This window comes from Artemia franciscana, chromosome 9, assembly GCF_032884065.1.
Source record: "Artemia franciscana chromosome 9, ASM3288406v1, whole genome shotgun sequence".
Taxonomy (NCBI): domain Eukaryota; kingdom Metazoa; phylum Arthropoda; class Branchiopoda; order Anostraca; family Artemiidae; genus Artemia; species Artemia franciscana.
Genome location: NC_088871.1, coordinates 1,760,630 through 1,776,798, shown reverse-complemented (window position 1 = coordinate 1,776,798; position 16,169 = coordinate 1,760,630). Strand labels below are relative to the sequence as shown.

The window sequence follows — 16,169 nt, the reverse complement described above, 5'->3', positions numbered from 1 at the left end:
CAATTTTACAACACTTAAGAGCATACCTCAGGGAAGAGCAGCACGGGTTCCGATCTGATTGGTTTATTCCAACGTTATTTTTATTCTAAAACTGATTATAGAAGAGTGGCGAAGAGCAAATACTCGCCATGGACCGAAGCGGATGGAGGAGACAGACGTCACTATCTACGGCGAGAAGCGCCCGGCAGGAGACTTAAGTCAAGTCAAAGTCTAAGGATTAGAAGAAAAAGTTATACTTGCTCTTTGTCGACTTTGAAAAGGCGTTAGATTCAATTAATCAAGATGCGTCCTGGAAGATTTTGAATTATTATTGAGAACCTGATATGCTAGTCAATTTGATAATGACACTTAAGGAAGATAGTGAATGCTGTGCAAGCATAGATAATGGGGATATGCGTTTCTTCGAGATTATGTCTGGTGCCAAAGAGGCTGATTAAAAGCATTAAATGAAAACGTTTATTGACACTTTTGTCAGTAAACGTTCAGAAGTGAAAACTTATTGCCAACCTTGATCCGAAATAGAATAATGTTTTTCATCATGTTCTTTTCTGAAGGATATTAGCCAACAGTTTCAGGGTCACAAAGATCCATAGAGCGCTCCAATTGGACCAAAAGCCGTAGATGAAAACGTTTATTGACACTTTTGTCAGTAAACGTTCAGAAGCGAAAACGAAGATTGAAAAAATCTATTGGCTAATTTTAATTTAGCCTTCGGTAAAATGTGCGAGGGTTTATGCAATAGGAGTCAACGTAACGTTGTAACCAACCTAAATGAATGTGCTCGAATCATAGCAGATCCCAATTTCACATCATTCACTATTATAGACCCCAATATGGTCCTCTTATGTAGGAAAAAAGAAATGTCATTTAAAATAAAAATATTGCTGCTGGTAGTTCAATTACAGAAATCTCCAATAAACTCATGTTGTCATTCTTTTACAATGTGTGTAAGCTCCAACGGCCGAGGGTTGGGGAAGTTCAAGTGCATTATGGAGACACTGACTCCTTTAAAAATTAAAACTGACAATTTATTAAATGTTTGGAAAATGGTAAGCACATTAGCTCTCGAATGGACTTTACCAATCAGGACGAGTCCATTTATCCGGAGCTAGTGAAGTGCCAAGCCCCAAGTCAATTATTATTGCTAAGATCCGAGATGGGGAGTGACTTGATATCCCATGGTGTGCTTGCAGGTCCGCAGGAGTACTGTGTACAAATACAAAATAAGGATATCAAACAAGTCTACAAGGGGGGGCCTACACACTATTCTAAAAATAATTTCGATATGAGCGTTTATAGAAACTGTACGGAAAGTAGTTTAGTTCCAAGAGCGAAAGTCATGGCGATTCGTTCTTTAGAGTTTAAAAACTACACAGTAGTAGAAAAGAACACCCTGTCAGCCATATCTGACAAACTTCATGTATATGAGGGTGGCGGGCATTACCGCATTCCAAATCCAGTTGAATGTGCACAGTATAGAAAACATCTCGGTCTTGAGAAACTCACTTAAATTCAAATAGTAATTCTAGGTGGGAGATGGGAAGAGACTTTCTCCTATCAATATGTTCCATGTGTATGCAAGGCAGAGTTGTTGTATTTTCAATGCTTTTTTTATATTTATCTTAAAAAATTTATTTTCAATGTATTTTACTCCCCGCGCCCGTGGCTGCCCGGGAAGGGGTGGGGGGATCCGGCCTTGGGCTAGTCATCACTAGCGACTGCCGTGCCCTTGCGGGGGGGGGAATCTTTTTCTAAGTGTAAATATTTGATATAACTAAATTAAAATCATCTAAGAATCTCTTAGATGAAGAAGAAAAAATCCCTTTAGCGAAGAAGAAAAAGCACAACACAGAAAGTGCTACGACAGAATTGAAAAATAGAATATTTTTGTTAATTACTGGGAATATGAAGCTCAAAGTATCTCTTGGTTTAGAAATGTTCCCTTTCTAAATTCTTTTATACAGTGTTGTTTGTTTTAACTCCCAAGCACTTAGTTTAGGTAAATATAAAAAAAAGCGTGATATTTTTTCTTGTGTTGATTAAACATGTTATATATTTATTGTACAAAAAAGTTTTTTTTAACTGTAATATATTTGTGTTGTTAAAAAATATTTTGAATTCATTGTAACAATTGAACAAAACATATATTATTCTAAGTTGTTGTTGTTGCTCTTGAACATTGCTCTAGGACTGATGGGGAAGTTATTTATTCATTTAGACAACTACAGTTTATAGTTAGTTGAGGTCCAGCTGTTGAAGACGACAATATGTATCAGTTTAAAACACTGTTCACATCATTCCTTTGTGGTCCATCAATATCGGGCAAAATATCACTTAACAAAAATAATTCAATTCCGTAATAAAATGTTTTGGAAAACCCGAAAAATCTATAGTGTTTGGCAAGAGTCCTATGACAAAATAAAGGCTATTTTTGGTTGTTTATTGATGATTTGGCCGAATCCATTGAACAATGGTCTCAGGAAATGCTACAATTGTATACTTGCCACCCACATCATGAACAGATTTTCGCAACTATAGTTCTACACAATCTTTTTCATCATTGCAAATTTATGAGAACACTTGCTTTGAATTGTACCTACTATATCATTTACAGGGTTGTTCGTGATTCAAGGTCTTTAATAACTCTCAATAAACAAATATGTCCCGATGCTCCAAAATTTCTACTTTCAGCATGCAGTCAGGCAACAAATAAACCCTATGGTTACATTCTACTGGATCTCAATCACAATACACCCGAGGATTTGCGTGAAGTCACCAATATTTTTGACAATGAAATTACTGTATATCTGTCAGTGAACAGTAAAAAAGGTCATTAGTTGCCATCATGGCACTGAAGAAAATACATGAATATGCACATTAATTTTCCTTTCTAAGTATTTCAAAACCAGTACCTAAAAGAGCCATATTCAAAAATGGCATTGACAAAGAATTCAATAACCTTCCATGCAATGATTAAAAAAGACATTACCGCCAATTGTATAAAAATTAGCAAATAAGGTACGAAAACATGACTCCAAACAGCTTGAAACTGTTCTTTAATTTTCCTCGGGAATCAACAGATTGCTCAAGTCTGAACTTTTACAGAAGAAAATCGTTGTCACATTTAATTAATTAACTTGTTAAATTGTTTTACTGATGAAAAAATAGTATGGCTGCAAAAACTTCATGATTTTGCAGCAATCAAAAGAATTTTTTTTTTATAAAATTACGGTTTTCAAGTATGAACTGATGCAAGATGGGTCCAGAAAAGAGGGGCGAAAAACATTTTTAGTTTCATGTCCTTGAAAAAAATTAAGTACAATTTCCTGAATTATTCACAGCGTTGATCAATATTGACAAAGCTCGCTCTTTGCTTGTGCCAAATTATTACGTCAGTATAATTCATAGCTTATATAGAGGGCCAGATTTGAAACTTTGACGTTTCTAGGCCAAAGTTTTTTTGTCTCTAAGTTTTTACGAGACTTTCGGGGAAATCCTCGAAAATTCGGGGATAGTGGAAGCACTGAAGAGAAAACAAATGGTGAGCCAAAAGTAATGAAAGAGAGAGGTGATGCCGAACTCTCAGGTGTCATTCTTGGGAGAAATCTGATAGTTTATAAGTGGCCACGGAATTCCTGTGTTGTTTTAAAATCACTTTTCCGGGAATAGGCAGCGCGGTGGGGGAATACACCGGGCGGTTTCACGATAAGTCACATCAGTCCAGTTTTGTTGAGAAAAAATCACTCAGTGATGATTTATTGCACCCCCTGGCACTGTGTACACCCCTTAGCCCGGGTCTATTGGTAAATCCTAGCCTGCTTGTATAGATGACCAAAAAATTATAATCATATAAATAACTAAATAAACAAGGATTTGTTGGACTAGTTATCAACATTTCTTATATCAAATAATTTTATTGATCACTGATTCCTTTGATGCCAGAAAAGATAAAACGGAGCTTTAATGCCAAGAGGTAATTTCTGTTAATTTACTAATCAATTAAAATGACACACTGTTTCTTATTTTCTATCCAACGATATTTCTATCCAAGATACAAACCTAGCATTTGATTCAACATTCGAATAATGACCATCACTAAAATTTGACTTATCCATGATATAAGTGAAGGAATTGATAACGGAGAAAAAATATATTCACCTTTAAGCCAGCTCAAAACGGGCTGTGAATACGCAACAGCTTCACATTTAAGCTCAAAATTTTTAAATATAAGCAAAAATGTATATAAAAATATATTCACCTTTAAGCCAGCTAACAAACGGGCTATGGGTGTGCAGCAGCTTCCCATTTAAGTTGAAATTTTAAAAATATAAGCTCAAATATATATAAAAATATATTCATCCTTAAACCAGCTCAAAACGGCTTGTGGGTATGCAGAAGCTTCATATTTAATCTAAAAATTTTACAATATAAGCTTAAATGTATATAAAAATACATTCACCTGGAAGCCAGCTCAAAACGACATTTGGATATGCAGCAGCTTCACATTTAAGCTTAAAATTTTAAAATATAAGCTGAAATATATATATATATATATATATATATATATATATATATATATATATATATATATCCCCTTTAAGCCAGCTCAAAATGAACTGTTGGAATGCAGCAGCTTCCCATTTAAGTTCAAATTTTTAAAATATAAGCTCAAATATATATATATATATATATATATATATATATATATATATATATATATATATATATATATATATATATATATATATATATATATATATATATATATATATATATATATATAAATATATATATATTATATATAAAACAGGCTGTTATGCAGCAGGCTGTGGGTATGCAGCAGCTTCACATCTAAGTTCAAATTTCTCGTCTCCAATTGCATTCACTGATTTTGCACCAAATTTGACAAAAGGTTCGACTGAAAAGGAGGATTATTTTTAACTCTCCATTCTAGCTTCTTTTAAACATAACATTAACGGCAACATTGGAATTTGTAATAACTCATTAGAAGCAGACTCATTAGTCATTACCGTCTCTAAAAATTATATTTGACAGGCTGTAGAATAACATATTACACAGTCGATCTTAATAAAATTCAAATTAATTGTTACAATTTACAATTTTTTACAATTGTTTCCATTACTTTAAAAAAAAGTTTCTGTAAATTTTCTTTTTATCGATCGATTCGCTAGCTAGAAGATGCAGATACCAATCGATGCACCTTATAACATTTTAGGGACATACTAATCACCACCCTCGAAAATTCCATTTCGATTCCTTTAAAGGGGTCCTTAAAGTAACACTTTGTTCCTTATTTTTGATCCAATAGGCCAAAGATATAAACCTACTATTCAGAGGTGGTTTTAGGAGTGACAAAAAGGGCACTTGCCCCAGGCACAGAGACTTTAGGGGCGCAGAATTTCAAAAAATAGCCTAATAGTTATAATCATTTTACATTTTATTTAAAACTATATTCTTATTAAAATAAATTAGAGAACGTACTTGGCAGTAAGCATAAGCAAATTGAATCTGAAATTTTAGTTTTTCCCATATCTTAATCACCATTTCTTGAAGATAAAAGTAATTACACAGAATTTACTTGATTCTGCTTTTTTTTGTAATATTTTGTACTCAAGTTTTGTTAATGAATAAAAATTTTGTTTATAGATGCAGTTTTTTTAAATCTGGCATGAAAATGTTTAGGACACAGGGGAGGGGGGTCGTTAATTAAGATATTGCCAGGGTCACAAGAGAGGCCAGAACCGCCACTGCTACCGTTGAATTTAAAATCCGATACCACTCGATTCAAAATATTTCACAATCATGTAATCAACGTGGCTTAATTTATTACGGTCAAATCCGATTACCGTAACAACGTATACATTTTTTCATCCAGTCATTTCATTTTTGTACATTTTTAATGGTATACAGGCGGAGTTTTGCAGTTTGAATGAGAGTTGCGGTCTAAATTTGCTGTCAGAAAAAAAATTTGTTAGTACAAAGAAAAGAAGAGTTTTAATTACAGACTTCCTTACTTCAATTATTCATATTTAAATAAAATCAAAGTGTTATACAATACCCTAAATATGAAGTGTCACATTTATACTGAGACGTCTACATATAAAAAAATAGGCCTGACCTAGACGTAACCAAATTATTAATATAAATTTTGTTTATTGACCTTGTGCTATGGGAATAAACTTCATTAATTTGCGTGAACACACTTAGTGGACTTACCTCTGACACAATTATACATAAAAACAGTTGTATAAAATTCACTATAAGATTCAAATATAAGAAGTTTTGAAGCGTTTAAAGCTAGTTCCTTTTGTGAAGTACTTCTGTAAAGTTCTTCTCTTGCGTTAGTTTTCAAACTATGCATATAGACTTTGTAAAATAAATGAATAGTTTATAATGAAAACGTTCAGTCATTTCATTTTTGTACATTTTTTATGGTTCAAAGGCGAAGTTTTGCAGTCTCAATGAGACAAGTTGCAAATTACTTCGGCAAAATCAACGGAATATGAGTCAAATTACACATTTCTTTCAAAGGACAAAATTCAGTAAAAGAAAAATTACACTATTTTAATTCCCCTTCCAAATCTTGTATTCATTGTCGTCACAACTGCACCCCCGCCTTCCCCCTAATGGGGCCAGCTATAGCCTTAGATTAAATACAGAAGTTTACAGATTAGCTTTTTCTTAAAATTGACATCAAACCCATAATATCAGACAAGTTGTGTATACAGCTTAGGCCTATATTTGGCACCGCTAGAGGGGAGACTAGGTGCAATTGTAATGGCAGTGACAAGTATATTTGCAAAGAACAATAAATTATTTTAAACATTTTCATTTTTTTTATTCAATTTTGCCGCTTGAAAGGCATGTGGAATTCGACTTATTTTTCGTCAAGGAACGCAACTTTTAATTTATCTCATTCACTCTGCTAAAACCAAACTAAAGATGCATAAATCATTAATTTTTCGGATTTGATTGTAGTGGATCCATGCTTGTGGAATGAATCATCCTAAAATATCAACTTGGCATTTAATTTTGAACTGTAAGGTCCCTTTAAGGGCTCAAAATAAATTCGCGAGGGTAGCAATTAGTATATTCGGGAAGAGCGTTAGAAGGTGCATCGAGTGGTATGTTCATCTTCTAGCTACAGAATTAATCAATAAAAAGAAAGTTTCAACAATTTTCTAACAAGAGAGGAGAGTTAAATTTTTCATATTCAGAAAGTGAATTTTCAGGCTCGAGTTTTCCGACTCAAATCTTAGAAACTGTCTTCATAATTACTATTATTTCTAAATGCAGAATTAACAATAAAGCATAACTATATAGACGAAAAACTAGGTCTTTAGGAGTCAGACCTAAAGTGAGTTTTCGTTGAATGGAGTAAGAGTGACAGAAATAACGTAAAACCCTTTGGAGCCGGAGTTATGGAAACGCATGAATTTTGAAAACACATAAATGTGCTTTTATACTAGTATAAACTTATAAGATAAATTTTTAGCTATTAATAGGGTTATTAAAATTATATTTAGAAAATAATTTGCAAAAACTATGTACTTATTACAAAAAAGGAAGAAATCTTTACGAAAAGGGAAGTATTGCAGCTGGGATTAGGAGCAATTGTGTTTAAAGTTTCAGGAGTTGGAGTCAGAGGGGAGGGGGGTCGGTATAACTTACACCGACTCCAAAGCGCTGCAAAAAAGCTACTTCATACAAAATGGTTGGTTTAAAAGAAAATAAAAGGAGGAAAAGGGGCGGATCTAAGGAACATCAATGATTTTATAAGAACAAACCAATCCATTTCATTCAATAGCATGGTAGTTTAGCCTATATATATATATATATATATATATATATATATATATATATATATATATATATATATATATATATTTATATACAAGTTATCGTTCACGGATTTCCCTAATACTGAAATAATGACGACAAAAATTTCGTCTATTTACTTTCATTGAGTCCTTATCACTAAGATTGCATGTCAACATTATAAAATCTACACTTAATGGAAGTAGCTAAAGAAATATTACATTTGAGATAAAAGGAAACAGACTTTTAATCAGAAAAGTATAAAGAAACCAATTTTTTGGTTTCTCTTTGACTTGACTGAATAAAAGATCATTTGATCCTATGTGCAAAGGCCAGAAAAGAAAATTAGTAATTGTGTGAAAATATTTTCATCCCCAATGTGCTTTTATGGATCCTTTCCCCAGACATAAAAACTATCTGCGTTGTCCCCCTCAAAAAAAAAAAAAAACTGTATGTGGTGTCCCCGTCCCAAAACCAAATATCGACCCGGTAAACATAGGCTTGTTCAGACTAATAAGCCTTCTTTACTGCATTAGAAAAGCCTGAAAAAGCCTTCTCAATGCAACGTATTATCATATCTTGAATAAATATACTAGTAGTAAGGACTTCAACGGAGGGTGTCAATGAATTGAGTCAAACTCCTGGCTCAGGGATTTGACATACGGTTCCTTTCTCTCGACATTTCAAAGGCATTCGATTTGGAACTAAATTTCTGCTAAACAGTCTTAAATCATTCAGTTCCAGTCTCGTAGCCAGCTCGGGAGCACTGGGGTTCTCCAGGGCTGTATCTTGGATCAAATTTTCTTCGTATATATCAATGTCACGGGGGATAACCCAGAAAACACACTGTACCAGTTTTCGGACAACAGAGCAGCCGTTATAGTTATCTCAAATAATCAAGGCCCGGTAAATAATTCTCACTTCTTCAAGCAAAAACCCAACAGATGCACATTACCGAGTAATTAACCTGGTAAAAATGAACAAGTAAAAGGTAATTAGCCAGGTAAAAGTTATTGGATATCTGATGCGCCTAGCTTTTCGAAGGATTTTACAACAAACGAAAAACATACTATGGCCCAAATAATTGTTGAAATAGGATGAAAAGGGTTGAAAAATTCCCTGGGATACTCCAAGAATTTTTATAAGCCCGAAAAAACAGACACATAACATCTGGTACTTGATAATAATAACAGAAAATATTTGCAGCTGCAATAGCACCGAATAGGAAGGGATAGGGGAAAGGGTATTTCCCTCCCAGATTTAGAAAATACCCCTTTTTGGTATTTTGTTTGAAAAAAATTGCCCCCCCCCCAAATTTTGAACAATAAATTTGTCTTCCCCTCTAGATTTACGTGGACTGAGGCCACTGTTATTGGTCATTGCTTTGAAGTTGTTGCACTCATTCGATCCATCGTTTTAGCTATGCATTCTAATGGACACTGACCAAAACAAACTAAAGTATTTAGTCTCTTAACTTTTTATGAAGAGACACGTGTATAAGAACCAAATGATAAATTATATAACCCTGTGACTTGGGTTAAACTAAAACAAAGTGTGCTTTACTATTGTTGTTTTCTTGGGTTTTTGTAAGCAAATGAAGCTAATTCTTATAATTAAAATTTAGAAAATCTAAGGCAAATAAAATCTAAATTACATGGGAGCCGTGGGCCAAAAGCATAGGTAGAGGAATATCAAATAAGCTTATCACTAAATTTTGAATTATTATTGTTCCCATTTGATTTGTCCTGATAACAGAAGGCCTATTCCATTTGTCATGTTCCAACATAGTCATCATCGGAACTATCATTATATGTTATATTTAGACTTTTTAAAGATTAAATGTCAAATGATTAAAATGGTACTTTTAAAAGAACGAAAATAATTCCAATGGAATTCTAGCATCAATGCTCTGAAAGGAAAGAAATTTGGTCTGAAAGCTTAGCTACGTAAAGCCATAAGCGAAAGAGCTCTTACGTTTCGGTCTGAACGCTAAACTACTCTTTTCTTGATGCGTTAATCCTTTCATTATATTTCATGGATTAAATCCTGATAATCCTTTTAACAATCAAAGGAAAATTTAATCTCTATAACAATGAGCAGATAAGGATGCGAGGACTTTACCTTAATGGTCCTGTTATTCGTAAAACTATTTCCCCGTCGTAAAATACGGTTAGAGACGCCAAATTCATATTAAGAGCAATAAATTTTATTTATTAATAAATTTAATAGCGCAAGCCAAATCTCTCTAAATCACGTTCTTTTTCGGCCGAACTAATTTGATATATGTTTATACAACACATATTTACAAAAGTAGCTCAAATAAACTGATGTATGATTTTTCCTTATATTAGTAGAATTTTGAAAAGCTAGTAGTTGCAGACAACACAAAACCACCTATAAGAAATTGCAATTTGTATGCTCGAGAAAATTTTTCAAATTTTTTTACCATCATGTACTCTTTTAAAAATCCAGACACAACTAGTAGTGTTTAATTTAGTTTTGTACCTCCACTAGTTGACCTGAAATAGCAAACTTGATATGCTATTTATCAAGCTGAAAGTGTGGTAAATGAGTTTCTTAAATATAGTGGCTCTGAGGTTAGAGATAAGTTACTGAAGATTATGATTATGATTTTTGAACAAGAAGTGCCAAGAAATTTTTGGAAAACCCTAATTAATATATATATATATATATATATATATATATATATATATATATATATATATATATATATATATATATATATATATATATATATATATATATATATATATATATATATATATGGCAATTATCGAGGAATTAGTCTGGTCTCTGTATGTAGAAAATTACTTAGTGATATGATACTTTTTAGACTGCGAGATGCAGTAGACATCGTTATAAGAGAAGAACGCAAGCCAACTCTCTCTGAATCACGTTCTTTTTCAGTCGAACTAATTTGATATGTTTATACAACACATAGCTACAAAAGTAGCTCAAATAAACTGATGTATGATTTTTCCATGTATTAGTAGAATTTTGAAAAGCTAGAACTTGCTGACAACACAAATCCACCTATAAGAAATAAGAAATTGCAATTTGTATGCTCGAGAAAATTTTTCAAATTTTTTTAACATCATGTACTCTTTTAAAAATCCAGACACAAATAGTAGTGTTTAATTTAGTTTTGTACCTCTACTAGTTGACCTGAAATAGCAAACTTGATATGCACAGTACTTTTTGATTTAGTCTTGAGGAAACAATTAGTTTTTAAACATAGGCGTTCTCTTAGGAGTAGAAACAATTTGAGAATATGCTAAACCGACATAAAATTGCAGGAAACGATACAGAGGAAAATGATAAAGTTTGTAATAACTTGGATGTGAAGCAATGATTTGTTTTGTGAGGAAGAATTAATGACAGTACTAAAAAGATTAAAAAACAATAAGGCTCCAGGTTTTGATAGTGTGGTAAATGAGTTTCTTAAATATAGTGGCTCTGAGGTTAGAGATAAGTTACTGAAGATTATGATTTTTGAACAAGAAGTGCCAAGAAATTTTTGGAAAACCCTAATTAATATATATATATATATATATATATATATATATATATATATATATATATATATATATATATATATATATATATATATATGTGGCAATTATCGTGGAATTAGTCTGGTCTCTGAATGTAGAAAATTACTTAGTGATATGATACTTTTTAGACTGCGAGATGCAGTAGACAACGTTATAAGAATTATATATATATATTATATATATATATATATATATTATAGATTATATATATATATATATATATATATATATATATATATATATATATATTAATTAGGGTCTTTGCTGTCTTTTTAGGTCTTTGCTGTCTTTTTATTCTGTTGATTATTTAATTAATCAATTAATTAATCGGTGAATTAATAAATTAATTGAGCCATTGCACATAAGTTACTTGATCTTCAAATGGCAACTACATTAATTTCATTGATTGTTTTTTAATTGATGAAAACAAAGAAGTCAATCAGTCAATTAAATTCATCAATTTTTTAATATTAAGCTTCTGACTAATTCTGATTGGCATTTTTATCATATTAGGAATGCAGATAGACTAATGGTACTGTATGATATAACGTATAGGCTGAGAAGTACAGTAAGGTCGACCCATGTGATTGTCATGTGGGTGTCACACTCTTGAGCGGCCTTATGCTTACCACTAGAGGCTCTGAATCAGTTTTTCAGTTTAAATCACTACTTAAAAAGTTTATACTTAGTCGAAATGCAGGGTGAGAGCAGGCTCCTTGTGAGTAACCCGATTGACTTTGACTTGACTTACATCCCATCCGGCCTTTGTGACTGTATTGGGGCTTTTTCTCTTCTCATTAGTCGTTGGCAATGGTATTCGGTTCTATCTGGTGCTAAATGCAGGAGTTGGGGAATGTTTTAGCCATTGAAGTTGTTGTACCATTTCTTACAGGGTCAAGCTCCGATTTATTCAGCCACAGCACATAGCTCATTTTACCTTCTAGTAGCGGCCATATTTATTTTATTGATTTTTTATAAAAAAAAAATGATGAAAGGAGTCGATCAATCAAATTTATACATTTTTGTATAAGATGCTTCAGACTAATTCTGATTATCATTCTTATTAAACTAGGGATGCGGATAGGCAGTGATACAGCTAGATACAACGGACCCGCTGAGCAATTCAATTCAGCCACCCCATGTGTTATTTCACATGAGAGCTACCCTCTGAAATAACCTCCCGGACAGCATCAGAGGCTCTTAATCAGTTTGTTCATTTAAATCACTGGTCGAAAGGTTTCTCTTTAGTCGAGACGCAGGGTGAGGTCAGGTTCCTTGTGAATTGACATGTTGTTTGTTTTTATTTGTTGTCTTTATTTGACGTTGTTAATAATGTGAGTAAATTGATGGAATGAGCCAAAGTGCATGTCACTTTCTAGTAGTGGGTATATTTACTTAACTGATTATTTTTTAGTGAACTGGCGAAGAAAAATTTAACCCATCAATCTAACAGCGAATTTGATCAATTTACCTTCTGAACAACTAGAGTGATGATGATATGTTTTATCTGTAGAAAAAAACTCACAATGTCCAAAAACCCACGGTTTAGCTCAAAATTCACATTTAAAAAACTTACCCTCAACACTGAAGATTTTTTTCACGCCGGTATCTGAAGCACAATTGTAGTTTCCGCCATCGCTCGCAGTAGTCCGCTTGATCAGCAATTGGTGAGGATCGGTCGAAATAACAGCAGAATCTATAGATTCTAGTTCCGTTTCTTCCTTAAACCTGAAAGCAATAAAATTACATGAAAGATTTGATTCGAATATCTTACTTGGCTACCGATTTAACACCAAAGTGTAGACTAGTGAACGTAGTAAGTTTTTATTTTTTTGAGAAAAAAGAAAGGAGGTAAAGAGGAAATCTAACTGGCTACGTTCAGAAAGTTCTTGTTGCTATAAACTGTTATCAGGTAAATCATTCCATAATTTAGCTTCTCGATTAAAATTTAAAAACACTCAAGTTAAATGAAATCACACTAATTGAATGGGTTAAGTTAAAGCTTACACAACAATATATATATTATAAAATTAGAAAGAAAAAAAAACGGGAATTCGGTCTTTGACAAAAAAGACCTGAATACGTAGTTACGGACTTAATCGAAGTAACAAAAAAAAGGTTAGTGAAAAAATAGCAGAAAAAGATAAAAATATATGAAACTGAAAACCCTACGGTGTTGCATTCCTTTGAAAATGTACTGGTCATTGATGTTAGTGTTTTAGAGGCAAATGCACTGCCGAATTTTACTAACTAGTTTGCTTTTTTATTTATAATTCAGCGCGGTGACGAAAATTTGAGACTAATTCAGAAATTTAATAATTTTTAAGCAACCAAAAGAAAAATCTTTAAAAGAAAAAGTATTATTTTGACGTTCTTGATACTTTAACCATTTAACGGAGCGACCTCTTCCGACCCTATAAAATTGAACACTATCAAACTACATTTACTTTGTACGCTAAAGAACAATATGATATATATATATATATATATATATATATATATATATATATATATATATATATATATATATATATATATATATATATATATATATATATATATATATATAATTCATTTTGTTATTATTTCCAGCACAAATTCGTCCGAGTCCGTTAATAAAAAAGCGATATTTTCTTCAAACAAAAAATTAAGACATTTAAAATCATAAAACACTTGTATCCACTAACATTAAGTATTTGATGGTCAAGCACTATACAGCCCTCTCCCCGTTACTAAAAAAACAAAAACAAAAACAAGACATGTAACTATTAAATAGAAACACTTATGATAATCTTCTGCAGGACCTCTGGTATGTATCAAGAAATAGAGAGTACGCACAACGTTTAGGTGTATGGGAATCAAATGCTTGAAAGAAGGGACTAGATATTTTTGATTGCAAAAGCAGCCTTCAAACATGTTGAAAAATCAACGCGAAGATAAAATTCAAAATCTAAGTGACTAATGAAAATGCATCGTCACGACTTGTTTTTCTCTTACATTCAGTTTTTGGAGCTAAACCAAGTTCAATAGGGACGAAGTACTTGAGGTTGCTCACATAATTATAAAAAATAAAGTTTTCTTCAGAGATACTTGCAGGAAAAAAGGTTCAAGAAAACATAAACTAAAAAATTGACAAAGGCATCTTAGAGATATCGAAACCAACTTTGAGAAACTCAAATTTTCAGATCCCGACATTAAGCATTGGCCATTGGCCAATGATTGCTATGTTTGCTGTATGTAGAGTTGCCATGGTTTGAAAATAGTACAAAACAAAATTGTTCATACCAACCAGTGTCAAGTTCTCGGAATACAAATTCAATAGATTTGACATGAACTTTTACTCGTGTCAGCTTTCTTTATTACAAAGTATATATTATATAATAACAAACATATTAATAAATCTCATCCGGAAGTGCAAACTTAAAAATAAATATATTCCTAATCATTTGAATAACTTATAATTTGTCCCTTATCAACAAAAACAACTTGCTTTAAATTTCAAAATCTTTTTTTTTTGTTCCTTCTGATGGTAATTCGGGGCCCGGTCAAACGTGGAGCCCAATCTCCCTTTATCAGGCCCTGCGTCAGAGAAAGTTTCCTGAGACAAGGGGGAAAGCTTTCCATTTTCCAGAAATGGTCCCTCAGATCAATCTTAGGACCGGGGAGTCCCCTATCCACTGGCTGCACATATTACACTGACTGTCGCGTCAATACTGACGAAAACATGTATATTTCCTATCCTTTTTTCCAAAGCTCATGATCTTTTGATCCCGAAAGGCCAGGGTAATGGAGCAATTTGTAAAAAAAAAAGAATATTAGGTAAAACATAACAATGTTTACTACTGATATATAATCATTCTTACTACTATAAAAAAACAACTAGTTTTTTTAACTGAAAGTAAGGAGCGACATTAAAACTTCAAACGAACAGAAATTACTCCGTACATGAAATGGGTTGTCCCCTCCTCAACGCCTTGCTCTTTACGCTAAAGTTTTAAATTGTTTTAAAACGTAGAACTGCGGCAAAGAGTCAAACTTTAGTGTAAAGAGCGAGGCGTTGAGGAGGGGACAACCCATTTCATATACGGAGTAATTTCTTTTCGTTTTAAGCTTTAATGTCGCTCCTTACTTTCAGTTAAAAAAACTAGTTTTTTTTTATTTATCTCGCTCTAGTTTTTTTCCAAAGCTCATGATCTTTTGATCCCGAAAGGCCAGGGTAATGGAGCAATTTGCAAAAAAAAAGAATATTAGGTAAAGATAATATAACAATGTTTACTACTGATATATAATCATTCTTACTACTATTAAAAAAAAACTAGTTTTTTTTAACAGAAAGTAAGGAGCGACATTAAAACTTAAAACGAACAGAAATTACTCCATATATGAAATGGGTTGTCCCCTCCTCAACGCCTCGCTCTTTACGCTAAAGTTTTTAATTGTTTTAAAACGTAGAACTGTGGCAAAGAGTCAAGCTTTAGCGTAAAGAGCGAGGGATTGCGGAGGGGACAACCCATTTCATATACGGAGTAATCTCTGTTCGTTTTAAGTTTTAATGCTACTCCTTACTTTCAATTGAAAAAACTTTTTCATGTTTATTTTTCCATTGTTTTTTTTTTTTGTAGTAATGCTAGAAAATCCCGCACCCTTTTCATTGAATTTCTCTTCCCCTGTGACATATTTCTCCAAGGAAAGATCCTCCCAACAGCCCCCTCCCCTCAACCTTACCCTCAAACCAAAAAAATCCCATTGAAAACG

At 32.6% G+C, this 16,169-nt stretch overlaps 1 protein-coding gene across 4 annotated transcripts in view; it reads right to left on the bottom strand.

The window, feature by feature from the left end:
• The window catches only part of LOC136030871 (basigin-like), a 66,620-nt gene that overhangs the window by 16,444 nt on the left and 34,007 nt on the right, over positions 1 to 16,169 (bottom strand). For all 4 annotated transcript variants that reach the window (XM_065709933.1, XM_065709936.1, XM_065709935.1 and 1 more), the window contains 3 exons: positions 12,991 to 13,142; positions 4,823 to 4,918; positions 4,597 to 4,612 (listed from right to left, as the gene is read on the bottom strand). In XM_065709933.1, coding sequence (XP_065566005.1) covers positions 4,597 to 4,612; positions 4,823 to 4,918; positions 12,991 to 13,142 — 264 coding nt within the window. The remainder of the gene's footprint in view (positions 1 to 4,596; positions 4,613 to 4,822; positions 4,919 to 12,990; positions 13,143 to 16,169) is intronic.